The 18318-nt window shown below is 39.7% G+C and overlaps 1 protein-coding gene across 2 annotated transcripts in view; it reads right to left on the bottom strand.

The window, feature by feature from the left end:
- The window catches only part of fnip1 (folliculin interacting protein 1), a 96845-nt gene extending 79492 nt beyond the window's left edge, over positions 1 to 17353 (bottom strand). For both annotated transcript variants that reach the window (XM_063053263.1, XM_063053265.1), the window contains exon 1: positions 17197 to 17353. In XM_063053263.1, the coding sequence (XP_062909333.1) occupies positions 17197 to 17285 (89 nt within the window). In that variant the 5' untranslated portion in view covers positions 17286 to 17353. The remainder of the gene's footprint in view (positions 1 to 17196) is intronic.
- Positions 17354 to 18318: the final 965 nt, after the last annotated feature.

The following is an 18318-nucleotide window of genomic DNA, read 5'->3' as shown; positions in this document are numbered from 1 at the left end:
TGAATAAAAGTCCTAACATAAGCAAGTAGAAAAAACATTAAGGAGAAAGCCATCCATCTCTTGAGCTTGCTCAGCCATTCAATAATATTGTAGCTAATCAGATCAATGGCCTCAACTTCATTTTCCTCACTGATCTCCATTATCATCAATGCCACTATAGTCCACAAAAAAACCCAGCTTTGAATACATTTATTGGCTCTGAAACCACAGCCCTCAAGATTGAGATTCATTTAGAATTACATTATCACTACCACATGACATTAAATTTACTGTTTTAGACTATAAGATATAGGAGCAGAATTAGGCCTTTCATCCCATCTAGTCTGTTCTGTCATGTCATCATGGCTGATCCTGAATCTCACTCAACCCCACACGCCTGCCTTCTTGCCATTTCCTCTGATGCCCTGACCGATCACGAATTTATCAACTTCCACTTTAAAGATACCCATGGGCTTGGCCTCCACCGCAGTTTTGTGGCTACAGTACAGCATAAAGACCCCAAATTCTATAAATTTACCAAAAAAAAGGAATAAAGAGGTCATTTTCATTGACCATTCAGTAATCTAATGGCAGAGGGGATGAAGCTACTCCTAAACTGTTGAGTGTGGGTTTTCAGGTTCCTGTATGTCACTCTGATGGGAGTCATAAGAGGAGGGCTAGTCCTGGATGATGAGGTCCTTGATACGGCACTGCGTCTTTTAGATATTCTTTGATAGTGGGGAAGGTTGTGCCTATGATGGAGATGGCTGAATCTACAACCCCCTGCAGCCTTTTTTGATCCTGCACACTGGGGCCTCCATACCAGGTTATGATGCAACCAGTCATAATGCTCTCCACCATACATCTGTACGAATTGGAGAGTCTTTCGAGAGATATCAAATCTCCTCAAACTCCAAATGAAGTAAAGCCCTAGAGTGCCTTCTTATTGATTGCATCAATGTGCTGGGCCCAGGACAGATCCTCTGAGGTCTTGAAGCTGCTCATTCTTTCCACAGCTGACCCCTTACTGGGGGGGGGGGGGTGTGTGTGTGTGTGTGTGCGCGCGCTTGTTTGTTTGTTTGTTTTCTCTCCTGACTGCCCCTTCCGGAAGTTCACAATCACTTCCTCACCACCATCTGAGATTCAACCAACAGCACTTTATTATTGGTGATTTTATTGATAGTGTTGAGCTGTGCTTGTACTGATTGCCAGCGAGGAGGAGATTTTACTACTAATCCACATTAACTGTGATCTCCCACAAAGGAAGTCAAGGATCCAGTTGGAGAGGAAGGTACAGAAGTCCATATTTTGAAACTTGATATTAGTACTGAATTAATGCGGTTGTCTGGGTTCTCCAAACCAGAGCGGAGAACTACTGAGATTACATCTGCTGTAGACCTGTTGCAGCGATTGGTGAATTGCAATGGATCCATATCCATGCAAAGGCAGGAGTTAATTCTAGCCATAACTAACATCTCAATGCATTTCATTATGGTCAAAGTGAGTGCTACACTCACTGGGCATCTCATCCTGCTCATCCAGGGCACTAGAATGACTGCTGACTTTTTGACGAGGGTGAGAACAAGCAAGTGTTACGAAGAAAGCATGGTGGTGCCTCATTTTCTTAGAAGTTTGCAAATATTCAGCACTTCAGCTAAAACTTTGACAAACTTCTATAAATGCATAGTGAAGAGTATATTGACTGGTTGCACCACGGCCTAGGTATGGAAACACCAAAGCCCTTGAATGGAAGTGTCTACAAAAAGTATTGAATGCAGTCCAGTCCATCAGGGGTAAAGCCCTCCTCACCATTGGGTACATCTACATGGAGCGCTATCGTAGGAAAGCAGCATCCATCATCAAGGATCCCCACCTTCAAGGCCATGCTCTCTTCTCAATACTGCCACCACGAAGGTGATACAGGAGTTTTAGGTCCCACACAACTAGGTTCATGAAGAGTTATTACCCCTCAACCATCAGACTCTTGAACCAGAGGGGACAACTTTATTTAATTTCACTCGCCTCATCACTGAACTGTTCCCACAACCTATGGACTCACTTTCAAGGACTTCATCTCATGCTCTTGGTACTTATAGCTTATTATTTCAATTTTTTCTTTTTGTATTTACACAGTTTTTTGTCTTTTGCATTGATTGTCCTGTTGGTGGTGGTTTTTCATTGTGTTTCTTCTATTTACTGTGAATGCCCGCAGGAAAGTGAATCTCAGAATGAAATGCATTGAGAGGTTGGTAATAGCTAGATTTAACTCCTGCCTGAGCAAAGACACATGTACTTTGATAATAATCTTGCCTTCAACTTTGAACCTCAGACCACAACAGTGAGAGGTTGAAGATGTCTTTGAATACTCCAGCCAATTAGTTGGCACAGGCTTCAGTACCCAGCCAGCTACACTGTCCAAATATTCAAAGCACTCCAAGAAGAATTTAATTATCAAATGCATGTTAAATAAGTGCATTTTTCCCCAGAAATGATGATTGCCAACTCCAAACAATCATCCAATGAGGGAAAACATTCATCATTTATCCCCTCAAGTATCTCAATATCACTTCACTCTTCTAAACCCTAAGTATGCACGGAATTTATCAAATCTTTTCACCCCACCCTACTCGGAATCAACTAACTCAACCAGGTCAAGCATATCTTTCCTTAAATCATACTAAAACTGCATGCAGTCTTCTACTGCCCTTCTTTGGTCCCTCATGTTACGTCGGCAACATTTCATTTGCCTTCCAAATCACTTGATCCACAAGATATACACCACCACTTGAACACTAATGTAGTCAAACCTCTATTGTCTAATATCAGGTTACATGGAATTCCAGATGTTCTAGAAACTTAATTTGGTTTCCAGTGATTCACTGGAAAGTTTATTACTCTACTGCATAGCCTTCAAGAAAAAATAAATTAAGAGTATGTTGGGGTATCAGTATCAATGATATTGAATAATCTGGAATATCTGCCAGTCCAACACTAAAGTTCCAGAAGTGCTGAACTCACAGTTTTATTGTATTTACTCACCATTCTAATATTTGTTATATCTTCATACCACATTCCCCCATTTTGTATTCCATCTGCCTTTGCTTTCCTACTCAAACTTATAACATTCCAAACAAGAATATCTATAAATATAAACATACATAAAACTGGGAAGGACAAGAAAAAGTTAAATTGATCCAGAGCTAAAGCGTATCATAGTTCAAACCGTATACAAGCTTGATCATAGTGACCGCTTTTAGGTGCTCATTTAATGCAAATATCTAATCAGTCAATCATATGGCAGCTACTCAATGCTTAAAAGCATGCAGACATGGTCATGAGGTTCAGTTGTTGTTCAGACCAAACATTAGAATGGGGAAGAAACGTAATCTAAGTAACAAACCGTGGAATGATTGTTGGTGCCGGATGGTGTGGCTCAAGTACCTCAGAACTGCTGTTCTCTTAGGGTTTTCACACACAACAGTCTCTTAAGTTTACAGAGAATGGTATGAGAAACAAAAAAAAATCCAGTGAATGGCAGTGCAGTGGGCTGAAAAGCCTTGTTAATGCGAGGTCAGAGGAGATTGGCAAGACTGGTTCAAGCTGACAGGAAGGCAATGGTAACTCAAATAACCACACGTTACAACAGTGGTGTGCAGAAGAGCATCTCCGAATGCATAAGACGTTAAACCTTGAAATAGATAGGCTATAGCAGCAGAGGATGAGGAACATACACTCAGTAGCTACTTTATTAGGTACATTATGATGGCATCCGTCTGTCTCAAAGGACAATGGATGGTGGCACAGGAGTAACCTCTCCAGGGCACAAGCGTGGACAGGAAGTATGGAGATCCTGGGACACCCAGTCATCAAAATCCCCTTCTCGGCCTCACCGGTGTAGTCCAAAGGGAAGTGAAGCAATATGTTTGGCACCAAGCTCGACTGCAGGAGCTACCGGCAGGATGTTCAGTAACGTCCAGCTGCCTTAGGGGCTCCACTCCGGATTTTCTGTATGGGTATACACCCATAGCCGTTGTCTCTCCCAAGGCTGCCCACAAGGTAGTGGGGCCATCTACCCATAGCTGGAGATTAGGTACAGGAGATACCTAATAAAGTGGCCACTGAGTGTAAAATCAGTCAGATGTTGATTAGATTTAAACCCAAATAATCCTGGTATACCCCAGGATTACCAGAAGTGACATTTGAAGTGCCTTTCCTGCAGACTCTGTATTGCTAGCTACTGCTGCATACTTCTCATTTGCAAAGATCTTAGGGGAAGTACTTCTGCACTGAATTAATCATGCCTCTTAAAACTTGTGACAATACCTGTGACACTAGCAGGAAAACAAAATGCAATACACCAGCACTTGCATCAATTCCTGATTTCATAATTAGATCATGCAAGAGAAATCTTATGATAAGGAGAGCAGTTTAGATTGCATCATCGATCCAACTTTTCTATATAGCCACTGCAGCACAAGCAAAAAGCTGCTAGATTTTAGCGTAACAGAATAAGGAAGAATTAATAAAATTTAAATTGAATATTATAAATAGCTGTTAATAAAACTCAACTAATCAGATAGGAACTGCTAAATATAGTTTCGCTTCCATTGTCATTTAAGTAAAATTGTAACAAAACCTCAGATAAAAGTATTCAGGATAAACCAATTATCTTTTATAAGTAATTGTGCTTCCAATTTAGTTAGAGTATGAAAAAAAGAGGAAATAAGACATCAAACCTCATCAGCAAATCTTCAACCTAAATAGATAGCTGTACTTTTTTTAAAATATGGAACCTACCACACTTGTGAAATCAACTGATTAGTCTCCAAAATTTACAGGAATCCAACGGCTGCTATTTATTAGGTATACTGATGAAAGCCATACGTTCCTACTCACCTCCGACTGGACCCAGGTACCTTGCCAAACAGCTGAGAACGCGAACACTTCAGTATTCATGAATATGGCAAATGGGATTAGTTTAATTTCCAAATTCATTCAATAAAATATCAGGCTTCCCAGGGGTCCGAGTCCATAGGACGCTCAAAGCAGCTGCGCAGGTTGACTCTGTGGTTAAGAAGGCATAGGGTGTATTGGCCTTCATCAGTTGTGGAATTGAATTTAGCAGCCGAGAGGTAATGTTGCAGCTACATAGGACCCTGGTCAGACCCCACTTGGAGTACTGTGCTCAGCTCTGGTCACCTCACTACAGGAAGGATGTGGAAGCCATAGAAAGGGTCCAGAGATTTACAAGGATGTTGCCTGGATTGGGGAGTATGCCTTATGAGAATAGCTTGAGTGAACTTGGCCTTTTCTCCTCGGAGCGACGGAGGACGAGAGGTGACCTGATAGAGGTGTATAAGAATCAAGGACACAACCCACCCAGCCAACACACTTTGCATCCCTCTTCCCTCCAGGAGAAGGCTCAGGAGCTTGAAGACTCGTACGGCCAGATTTGGGAACAGCTTCTTTCCAACTGTGATAAGACTGCTGAACGGATCCTGACCCGGATCTGGGCCATACCCTCCAAATATCCGGACCTGCCTCTCGGTTTTTTTGCACTACCTTACCTTCCATTTTTCTATTCTTTATGATTTATAATTTACATGTTTAATATTTACTATCGATTCGTAATCCAGGGAGCAGGAAGCGCAGAATCAAATATCGCTGCGATGATTGTACGTTCTAGTATCAATTGTTTGGCAACAATAAAGTATAAAGTATAAAAATGATGAGAGGCATTGATTGTGTGGATAGTCAGAGGCTTTTTCCCAGAGCTGAAATGGTTGCCACAAGAAGATACAGGTTTAAGGTGCTGGGGAGTAGGTACAGAGGAGATGTCAGGGGTAAGTTTTTTTACTCAGAGAGTGGTCAGTGCGTGGAATGGGCTGCCGGCAACGGTGGTGGAGGCGGATACGATAGGGTCTTTTAAGAGACTTTTAGATAGGTACATGGAGCTTAGTAAAATAGAGGGCTATAGGTAAGTCTAGTAATTTCTAAGGTAGGGAGATGTTCAGCACAACTTTGTGGGCCAAAGGGCCTGTATTGTGTTGTCCATTTTCTATGTTTCTATGTTCTATTTACTGATATTCTGTAGATTTGCAGCAGTTACACCCTTGTCACAATCTGTGCAGTAATCTCTTTGACTCCCCTACTCAGGCAGGAGGTACCGTAGCATTCAGACAAGGACTGTTAGGAATGGAAGCAGCTTCTTCCCCCAAGCCGCGAGATTGCGGAACTCCCTGCCACCACCCAAGTCTTACCACATATGAAGCGCCAAATGCATCTTACCGTTTACTTTTTAAACTTGTGTCATAAATGCACATTTATTTATGGTAATATTGCTTATTGTGTCAGTTATATGTACTGTGTTCTGCACCTTGGTTCGAAAGAACATTGCTCCTTTTGGTTCGGTTGAAAGCAGGTTAAAATGACAAACTTGAACTCAAAACACTCAAATTAGTAAAGGCAATCATGTCTTCTCTTTCATGAAACTTGTCTATTAAATAGAAAGTGAAGTAATTAGCAGAGCTTTGATGAGTAGCATTTAATTATTTGTAGTATCATGTTTGTATTGTCAGTTTATATATGATTTGGTTACAAAGTAAAGTGTAAAAAAAAAGTTTATTCCCCCATTAAAGTTCTGAAACATTTGCTCTCTGACAACTGGAAAAGGGGTGGCAGGTATATAATCAGAACTTTTGTCGATTAATCTCTCCTACCTTCCAATCAATCACTGACTTCCCTTATTGTTCTTTCCTCACAGTTACAGATGATTTTTTCTTCTCTGGCTTAATCTAGTATTATGGAAAGGTCATTACTCTGATAATTCAGTTTCTCTTGTCACACATGCTGCATAATGTGCTGAGTACTTTGAGAATTTTGCTTTGCATCTGCAGTATTTTACTTCTGTAGGTCAAGTAAAATCACTTTGGGAAGAATAATGGGAACAATATTACAGTATATTAATTGGCCTTTTCTCCACATCATCTTTTTGGTCCGATCTAAACTTTATCAAAATAAGTGCATTGTGAATATAATCAAGACCATAAGACCATAAGACAAAGGAGCAGAAGTAGGCCATTCGGCCCATCGAGTCTGCTCCGCCATTTTATCATGAGCTGATCCATTTTCTCCTATTTAGTCCCACCCCCCTGCCTTCTCACCATAACCTTTGATGCCCTGGCTACTCAGATACCTATCAATCTCTGCCTTAAATACACCCAATGACTTGGCCTCCACTGCTGCCCGTGGCAACAAATTCCATAGATTCACCACCCTCTGACTAAAAAAATTTCCTCGTATTTCTGTTCTGAAAGGGCGCCCTTCAATCCTTAAGTCATGCCCTCTCGTACTAGACTCCCCCATCATGGGAAACAACTTTGCCACATCCACTCTGTCCATGCCTTTTAACATCCGAAATGTTTCTGTGAGGTCTCCCCTCATTCTTCTAAACTCCAAGGAATACAGTCCAAGAGCGGACAAACGTTCCTCATATGTTAACCCTCTCATTCCCGGAATCATTTTAGTGAATCTTCTCTGTACCCTCTCCAACGTCAGCACATCCTTTCTTAAAGAAGGAGACCAAAACTGCCCACAGTACTCCAAGTGAGGTCTCACCAGCGCCTTATAGAGCCTCAACATCACAACCCTGCTCCTATACTCTATTCCTCTAGAAATGAATGCCAACATTGCATTCGCCTTCTTCACTACTGACTCAACACAGATTGATTTGGCCATATCAGTTATTTCTGCACATTATATTAAATGTAATTTGGGGAGTATCGGATGCTTCACAAACCTGATCAGTAATCAAAATAACTGACTTTGACCAAGTAGAGGCAATGTACTAATAACAACTCCTACAAGATGTCAGCATGAACGTTGCTCAGGGGTTAAAAGATTGTGGTCTTCAACAATCATTGTAAGACAAGCTAATTGGGAATTTTGCTTTCCATCTGCAGTATTTTGGTCATCACTGGCCAGTGATAAATCTTCACAGTGGGACATTGCATGTCATCTAAAACTCTGACAAGCTTCTATCGATGTGATGTGCAGAGTATATTCACTGGTTGCATCATGGCCTTGTATGGAAACACCAATGACTGTGCACAGAAATGCCTACAAGAAATAGTGGATACAGCCCAGTCCATCATGGGTAAAGCCCTTCCTACTATGGGCACCTCTACATGGAGTGTTGTCGCAGGAAAGCTGCATTCATCGGATCTCCACCTTCCAGGACATGCTCTTTTCTCACTACTGCCATCAGCAAGAAGGTACAGGAGCCAAGCACCCTCACCACCAGGTTCAGGAAGAGTTATTACACCTCAACGATCAAACTCTTGAATCAAAGGTGATAACAACACTCAACTTCACGTGTCCCATTACTGAACTGTTCCCACAACCTTTGGACTCACCTTCAAGGACTCTTCATCTGATATTCTCAATATTTATTACTCATGTTTATTTTTTTTTTCTTCTATATTTTCATATTTGCAGTTTGTTTTTTGCACATTGGTTGTTGTCCATCCTTTTGGGTGTGGTCTTCCATTGATTTCATCGTGTTTCTTGTATTTGCTGTGATTGCCCATAAGAAAATGAATCTCAGGGTTGTCTATGGCAACATAATGCTTTGATAATAAATTTACATTGAACTTGAAACAATCCCATTCTCTCAAGTCTTCTGCACACTGCACCTTGATTCAGCTTGAACTAACTTTGAATCTACAGTGGAACTGATGCAGGTTGCAGTTTCCCATTCCAATCCAACAGGAAGCTTATAGGCAGGATGCAATTCCATTGCAAATGAGGTTGACTGAAGTTTCAGAGTGATGACAGTCAAATTTTTGTCATATCCACAACTACATATTTGCACAGGTACAATGAAAAGTTCACAAAACACACAAATCATACAGTTTTTTTTAAACCAGAGGAAAATAAAAGTCCATTGTAGTCAGTGTAGCTAAAATACAGTGATTAGGGTTTTGGCGGTTGGCTCAAGAACCAAGTGGTTGAAGGGAAGTAGCTGTTCTTGAAACTGGTGGTGTGGTGTGGGATTTCAGGTCCATTTAAGGGCATTGGTGTTTCATACCAGGCCGTGATGCAGCCAGTCAATATACTCTCCACTATACATATATAGAAGTTTGTCAAAGTTTTAGTTGTCATGCTGAATCCTCGCAAACTCATAAGTAGAGGCACTGCTGTGCTTCCCTCTTCACTGTACTTACGTGCAGGGCCCAGGGAAGGTCCTCTAAAATAATAACACCGAGGAATTTAAAGTTGCTGACCCTCTCCTCCTCTGAAGCTCCGATGAGGACTGGCTAATGGACCTCTGCTTTCCTTCTTCTGAAGTCAATAATCAGCTCCTTGGTCTTGATGACATTGTTATGAGACCACTCAGCCAGATTTTCATTCTCTCTCCTACATGCTGATTCATCACACATTTGATTTGCCCTATGACAGTAGTGTCGACAGCAAACTTGAATATGCCATTGGATATATTGGCTTTGGAAGCAGTGCAGAGGAGGTTCACCAGGTTGATTCCAGAGATAAAGGGGTTAGACTACGAGGAGAGATTGAGTTGCCAGGGACTGTACTTGCTGGAATTCAGAAGAATGCGAGGAGATCTTATAGAAACATATAAAATCATGAAAGGGATAGATAAGATGGAGGCAGGCACGTTATTTCCACTGACAGGTGAGTCTAAAACTAGGGGACATAGTCTCAAGATTCAGGGGAGTAGATTTAGGATGGAGATGAAGAGGAACTGCTTTTCTCAGAGTGTGGTGAATCTGTGGAATTCTCTGCCCAATGAAGCAGTGGAGGCTACCTCAGTAAATATATTTAAGACAAGGTCAGATAGATTTTTGCATAGTACGGGAATTAAGGGTTATGGGGTAAAGGCAAGTAGGTGGAGATGAGTCCATGGTCAGATCAGCCATGATCTTATTGAATGGCGGAGTAGGCTCGGTGGGCCGGATGACCGACTCCTGCATCTATTTCTTATGAGCTGTGCTTAGCCACACAGTCATAAGTGTAAAGCAAGTAGAGTAGGGGAATAGGCACACAGCGTTGTAGTGCATCTATGCTGATGGAGATTGTGGCGATGTTGTTGCCAATCCAAACTGACTGGGGACTGCAAATAAGGATAGAGGATCCAAATGCACAAGGACGCATTGAGGTCAAGGTCTTGGAGCTTATTGATTAGTTTTGAGTGGATGATGGTATTAAATGGTGAGTTTTAGTCAATAAAGGGCATCCTGATGTATACATCTTTGCCGTCAAAATAATCCAGGGTCGAGTGAAGAGCCGATGAGATAGCACCTACTGTGGACCTGTTGCTCTGGTAGGCAAATTGGAGCAGATCTAAGTTGTCATCAACAGATCTAAGATCTCATCAGCAACCTCTCAAAATACAACATCACTGTGGATGGAAATGCTACAGGGTGATAATCATTGAGTCAGGTTACCATGTTCTTCTTTGGCGCTGGTATAATTAAAGTCTGATGGATACAGCCCAGTCCATCACAGGTAAAGCCCCTCCCACCAGTGATCACATCTACATGAAACGTTGTCATAGGAAAGGAGCATCCATCATCTGCCAACCCACCCCCCCACCACCCAAGATATGCTTGCTCTCTTCTCACTACTGCCAACAGGATGTGGTAAAAGAGCATCAGGACTCACACCACCAGGTTCAGGAACAGTTATTACCCCTCAAGCATCAAGCTCTTGAACCAAAAGGGGGTAACTTCACTTGCCCATCGTTGAAATGTTCACAAAACTTACAGACTCACTTTCAAGGACCCTTCTCCTCATGTTCTTGAAATTTATTGCTTATTTATTATTATTTATTTCTTTTTGTATTGGCGCAGCTTGTTGTTTTTTGCAAACTGGTTTAATACCCAAGTTCCCAAGTTGGTGTGGTCTTTCACTAATTCTGTTATAGTTATTAATCTATGCATTTATTGAGTATGCCCACAGGGTAATGAATCTCAGAGTTGTATATGGCGAGATACATGTACTTTGATAATAAATTTACTTTGCACAGTTTCTCCTGCCTGATGGTAGTTACAAAAAGATGGCACAGGGATGGTGGGGATCTTCAATGATAGATATTGTCTTCTTGAGAGAGGACCTTCTGTAGATACTATTAACAGTGGGAAAGTAATGCCCTTAATGAATTTGTCTTACTGACTCCCAGTTTGCATTGGAATTGGAGGTAGAGTGAACCTATTGGTTGGAATTACAACATGCATGCCAGCGTGTAACAAATGCAGAGAGGTGATGAATTTCTGAGGCAAATAAGTTTGAGAAGGATTCTCCACAGGTCCTCTCAAGTGAGCAAGTCCAATGACAAAAAAGTCACATGTCATGGCTGATGTTGCACTTTGCATTTCTTTTGTAATTATTATGCAATTTTGTGCTTCTAAATGGACAAAATCATAGTGGAAAAAAATGTCAGCTGAGTGCAAAGGACACAGTTTATTAAAATACATGCAATTCTAACCCAAATAGGTAATGAAGAATTCCATCTACTACACACATTCATAAAAACAGATTTTAATACCAAGGTTCAGAAAAGTGAACAAGCTTTAAGTCAAATAATGCAAGTCTCTTTTACAATAAACATCTTGTAAATGAATCACAGAAATTAGCATGGTGAACTAGAAGGCCAATTTCAATGTTGTAAACAGGACCTGGCAAAAGTAGATTGAGAACTCTACTTGAAGGTAAGGCTACATCCAAGTGGGAACCATTGAAAAGTTAAATACTTAGAGTCCAAGGACAATATGTTTCCATAAGAGCAAAAGGTTCAAGGAATCCTGGACGCCAAGGCATACTGAGGATTGGACAAAGCTAAAACCAGAAGCAAAAGGCAGATACACAAAGAACTGAAAGCAAGAGAGGTCAACAGGAGTACAGAAATTATAGGAGAGGGACACTTTAAAAATAAGGGAAAAAAGAGGGATATGAATATTATGATGGACAAAATTAATAATATTTCATAAATATTTTGAAATTTTCAAGGCTATGGTGATAGCTGGGAAAAAGCTAGTGCCCAAGAAGGTGATCTGCACCCCCACAGAGTTGGAGGATGCTGGCAAGTTCTTACATGACCATTTCTCCACTGCAGTCAAAATAGTTGGAGGTGGACAGTGAAACTCTATCTTTAAATACTATTGAAAAAGTGGCAGATATCTTAGCACGCTTAGAGGTAGATAAATCTCCCAGTCCTGATGAAATGGATCCCTCCTTGAGAGGCAAGGAAGGATATAGCTGGGGCACTAAGAGATTTTTTTTTACTGACCATAACTGATGTATCAGATAACTTGACAGCAACGAACATGATAACTGTATTCAAGATAGGCAGCACGGATAAACGAGGTAAGACCATTAGTAAGATGCACAAGACAATGACCCAAAAGGCTCAGAGCCTATGGCATCCAGAGCAGGTTAGCAAATTGGATCCAAAATTAGCTTGGTATTGAAGCAAAGGACAATGGCAAAGACATTTTTTGTAATTGGAAGTCTGTGACTAGTGATGTACCATAGCGATCAGTGCTATACTGTTTATAATAAACATTAATGATTTGGATGTTAACATAGAGAGCATGATTTGTAAGCATACAGATGACGTAAAAATTGTGGGCATTGTTAATAGTTTAGAAGGTAACTAAGACTACAGGGCAATACAAGTTGATGAGCACAACAATGGCAGATGGAACTTAATTCAGCTAAAAAAAAATATGCATTTTAGGAAGATCATTAAGGATAGGACATTCACAATGAATGTTAGCATCCACAGAAATATTGAAGAGCAGAGCTTTGCTGCACAAGTCCAAGTATCCCTGAAAGTGGCATTTCATAGGATACTTAGGTGCAACTTTACTGGCCATTGTTTGAGTCAAAGGTGGAGTATCGTAAAGGAAGGACATGCTTGCACTTCTTCAGAAGAGATTGACCAGAATCATGCCTGGGATAGAGCAATAAAGTTATGAGGAGAGAATGGATACACCGAGTTAGTCTTGGAGGAAACAAAGGAGAGACGTGACGGAGCTAAACAAATTATAGATGGCATAGGTAGCAGACAGTAAGAAACATACCCCCAAACCATATGTACAATATAGGTTTAAGCTGAGGTCATTTATGGAAGAATTCTTCCACACATAGAGTGGGACTGAAATTAAACCCACACTGCTTGGGCAGTAAGTTGAGATGAAGTCTCACAACATTTTATCAATCAGACAAGTACCTGAATGACCAAGGCACAGGCTACAGACTTTAAGTGCTGAAAAATGATTAGCGTGGATAGGAAACAAATACTGCAGTTGCTGGAAATGTTGAGCAACACAAAATCTTGAGTTCCTCCAGCATTTGATGTGAGTTGTTTAGCATAGATAGGCATTTGATGATTGATTCCAGTTAATTGATTACTTCAGGACCAGGACCACCCAATTAAGCAGCTGCCCCAGCTAGCTAAAAGTTTTATGTAGTTAAAAAGAAAAAAAGACTAAGTAATAAATTATGTACTTAAATGAAATGCAGAACAACTACAACAATATCAGTAGTACTATAGTATTATAAAACTGTGTATTAGTTCCTAACAGTTACCAACAGAGGAATTCATCCAGTGTGCGCAATGAACAAAAATCAGTGCAGATAATGGACTGCCTTCATACAATGCTATCAATAATTGCATCCTCCAAATCTTCATTTTCTTTGTAACATTCAAGATGATTGTTGATACCTTCAAATTCTTCAAAGTCCCTAACTCGTTGAAGGAGTGGAATTGTTTAATTTTCACTTCCAGCCATTTCAGGCATCTCCAAGCCTGAATGCTTGAAATCACAGCAAACCAAACAGCTCAGAATTATCTTACTGCTTATTTCTTACCAACTATCAGTGACAAAAAAAATCACTTAAAATCACCAATACACACAACTGACACTATTTAAAACTATTCACTTTAAGCATGGTGTAGCGTCTAATGGGGACACAAGTGCATGACTGATGCTAGTCAGAACCTGTTTGGAAAGTTGCCTGTCCCATTTAAGAAGCACAGTGTCCCAAATAAACAAAGAGAATCCTGGCAAATTTCTCCATTTGTTTTTGATCTTTAAGAGTTGACTACCCTGTCTCTTATCACCAAGCCAATTAGTTAATGTATCTCACCTTGGAGCTCTTAGGAGCCTTAACTTTTTGGACCAGACTTTCATGCACAATCTTGTCAAACACCTTACTAAATTTTATATAAACAACATCTATCACACTGCCTCAATCTTCTTAGGTATCACCTCAAAAATCTCAAACTCCTGAGTTAAGCTTTCATCCGTACAAAGCCACACTGACTGTTCCTGATCAGCCTTTCCTAATTTACCCAAATTCTATCTCTCAACATTTTCTCCAATGATGTCTCTACTACTGACACAAGGTTTAGTCGTCTTATTCCTACTGTCCGTAAAGAGGGGTCTAGGGGAAAGATGGGGCTAATAAATGTTATTTAAAAAGCTGTGATCTCCATCAAACAAAGATTTTACACGGTCTGGCAGTGATGCCCATTTATTGGATATCTAACTGCCTTTCATTTGAGAGGACAGTCATATTATTCAAAAATTTAAGGAAACAGCAAACATTAACAGATTAAATGTGAATAGTAATTAACATTAATAGATTCTGGCCATTTACACAAGAGAAACAGAATGAACTGGATTTCCTGCATTCTTTCTAAGCAGTTCATAGAAGCAATGGCAGAGACAGATAGATTTGTTTGAAATATTTAGTATATTTTACAATATTATAATATAAATAATACAAGATTAAATGTATAACATAATATATAATACTGCAATTATAGCATAGCTGAGAACATGAATTTCAAATGTTTTCAGTAATCTGTACAGTAATCTGAAAAGGAAAGTTTTCCTCTTCATTCATAAAAATCTTTTATAGATATCTAAGATAATATAGTTGGATCAAAATGTTTAAAGAGACATTAATTTGAAATTATTTTAAAGAAATAGAATCCGTTAGCTATTCTAACATATTATATTATGCAAACAACAGGAATTCTGCAGATGCTGGAAATTCAAGCAACACACATCAAAGTTGCTGGTGAACGCAGCAGGCCAAGCAGCATCTATAGGAAGAGGTGCAGTCGACGTTTCAGGCCGAGACCCTGAAACGTCGACTGCGCCTCTTCCTATAGATGCTGCTTGGCCTGCTGCGTTCACCAGCAACTTTGATATTATATTATGCATCAGTTGCTGTTGTCCACCTATTTGGATGAAGGTTAACATAAAGATCTGCATTATAAGCAACTTATCACAATCTCTCTCTCTCTCTCTAGGACCATCTAACAAAAATTGGCAGTGACATTAATGTCCTTGTTTGTACAATACACAATGATACATCTGTACAAAGTAAATATACAACTAAACAAGTACGTTTAGAAACATTTCAGAGAGAAAGTTCAATCCTGATGCATTTTATTATTAACATATATTTCATTAATTATATTTGAAATCATGCAACACTAAAAACAATTAAGTCATTAGTTTATTGAAATTCTCGTAGCTATCATCTTCACTCTATACACTTCCAAACTGTCTATTCCAATGCACTCCAGGAATACTCTACCTTCTGTGTACTTCTGGATATTCAAGTTTTGTTTCTGATTGTACCCTGGGGCCATTCATTATAAGCTCTGTATTCACTGAACTACACTGAATCCTGTTTGAGAAAGTCTCAGTTTTAAAATGTTCATCTTTATTTTCAAACCCTTCCATGTTCCCAGCTTTCCTCATCTCCAATCCTACAAGTCTTAAAGACACTTGCTCTCCTCCAGTTCTAGCCTCTAAATCATCTAGACTTCATTACTGTTAGCTTCAGCTGTCAAGATCCTGTGCCCTAACTTCTCTTTTGCTCCTTCCAAAAACTCCATAAATTCTTGATTACATGTTCATGTCACTTGCTGACAAATTTTGTTTGACAATTTTCCTTTCAAGTGCCTTATAAAAAGCTTCTACTATGTCAACTTTGCCATACCTGCTACTGACAGATTCTGATATCAAAACACCCATATCCAGTGACAATCATTAAATGGCCAGCAACTAGTGGTGATTGACCACTTCAAAACACATCAGAAATTGAAGTACTCCCATTGGCAGAACTAAAATCGGCACAAGGAAGAAAATTCATATGCTTCCATTCTTCTCTGCATACTGCTATAAAAAAGAATGCACTTTGGAAAGGAGTTAGTACTACTCTTGCCACACCTATATTTATTCTAATAGGTTGTTTTAAGTTCCCCTATGCAACGAAACAATACCCTATTTAATAAAAATCGAATGATGAGTGCTGTTTATAACGTTTCACTTCACTATATCACACACAGGTTTATTGTGTATGTGATCTGCCAGAATGCGTATTAGTTCCCATAAGAATGTATACATTTATTAGAAACCTTGTGACCCCTTTTATTATCTACTTTCAGGGCAACAGTTTTAAAAGAGGAAACAAATTAGAGTTAATCCGGGACTCATCTTCTTCGTGATGGCTGAAGTGGCGCATCTTTGGATCAGGTGGGGGAAGGGGGGGAAGTTTATCAGAAAATGTTAAAACATAAAAACTTCGTTATTTAGGAAAAGATAGCCTTCGGTTATATTTGGAGGAAACAATCCTAATATTAATCATAACCCAAGAGCACGGAAATCAGCAGTATGATTTTTTGATCAGCAGTGTGATTTTCTTTTAAATATCAAGTTCAAAAGCACGGTTTCAACCTCTCGTCGGTTAGTTTTCTCGTTTATTTTAACTGTGGATACAATCAAAGGGTTTTTTTTTGAGTATTTGATTTTCAGCCAAGTCTTTATCACAGTAATTGTCACAAGCACGTGGAGGTCCACCCATCTACTGGTAAATGTTTCTTACCCGACAAAAAAAAGCTCCTCCCCAGACTAACGAAACACAGAACAGCAGTCATCCAGTAAATCAGGTTTCAAAATTAACATAATTGCATTCTCTTAAAGGACTAAATACAACAAAACACTCAGAAATAAAAATGCAACGATTCAGCACTAGAATACACTTCCGTATTTTGATACATTCTATCTGCCAGGGCTGGGCTACAGTCACTGGTCGTATCACTTCAACCATCGATACTCTGGTGCAATTTCTTCCTTAAAGAAGAAAAGGAATATACAGAACACCAGCTCATACCTGAACGAACTATCTTCATTCGAACCTTTCGTGGGGGAAGTTAGGCCATTGCGTTTGTTGAAGAGTTTCTGAAATAAAGTCGGTGGCATTTTCCTGGTAGGTGTGAGAACCGCTGCAAAGCGATACTCCACCGAGCTTCACTGTCATATGACTGAGGCTGGCTTAGAGACGCCGCTTCAGGGGAACTCCAAACGACCTTGCTCATTGGTCCTTTGCAGACAGACCTGTTCTATACCGAATGTAATTATTGGCTACTTCGCATCGGGTAACCCACATGCTAAAAGATTTTTTTGAAAAAATGTTTTGGTTGTTCTGGGGAGTGTTTCATGTGTGCAAAGATCTGGCTTCATCTCATCCGCAGAAAATACCTACGTTTGTTTGTTACAAATATTGTTAATGATTTGCTGAAATGGTATTGTATGCATGGAGAAATCAATCTTCAGGGTATTTTTTTTCCAATTTGCACCACTTTTTAAAATAATACTCTGTAGTGCAGTGGGTGATGTTGGAGTGCTTTGTGTCGCCATCTGTACAGTTGAGTAGTTTCGTTATCAACAAAACTAGCCGAGCAAAGAAAAGTTGTAACGTTTAACCGGGATACCAAAAATAATTCTCCCGCCGATTCAGCTATTTATTTCGAGCCTTCTAAAATGCATTCGTTATCCCATTTCTTTTTATTACTTTCTTCGGAGGAGTTTAGGTCCTAGTAGAGAAAAAAAATTATACTTTAATATATTAGGGAGAAAGCGCATTGTAAAAATACAAATGGCATAGTGTCATAGAAAAGTTAAATACAGAAACAGGCCATTCAGCCCATCTAGTCCGTGTCAAATCGCTATTTTTCATAAAACTAATTGCATTTTCTTTAGAATCCTCTTTACAACTGTTCATTTTTTTTCAAAGTGTATACGTCACTAGCAAGGCTTTCACTTATTCCCCAACCCTAAATGCTCACTGATCAGTGTGGCTTTTTTTTAAAAAAGGAGAAATGCATCAATTTAAGAGAAAAAAAAATTTCTGTAGGTCTGGAGTCACAAAAATGGTAGACTGGTAGGAACAGCAGATTTCCTGTTCTGAGCTAGATGGGTTCCCACAGCTGCTATGGTGAGGTTGAACCTATGA

This window comes from Mobula hypostoma, chromosome 7 (genome assembly GCF_963921235.1).
Source record: "Mobula hypostoma chromosome 7, sMobHyp1.1, whole genome shotgun sequence".
Taxonomy (NCBI): Eukaryota; Metazoa; Chordata; class Chondrichthyes; order Myliobatiformes; family Myliobatidae; genus Mobula; species Mobula hypostoma.
This window is presented reverse-complemented; position numbering and strand designations above follow the sequence as displayed.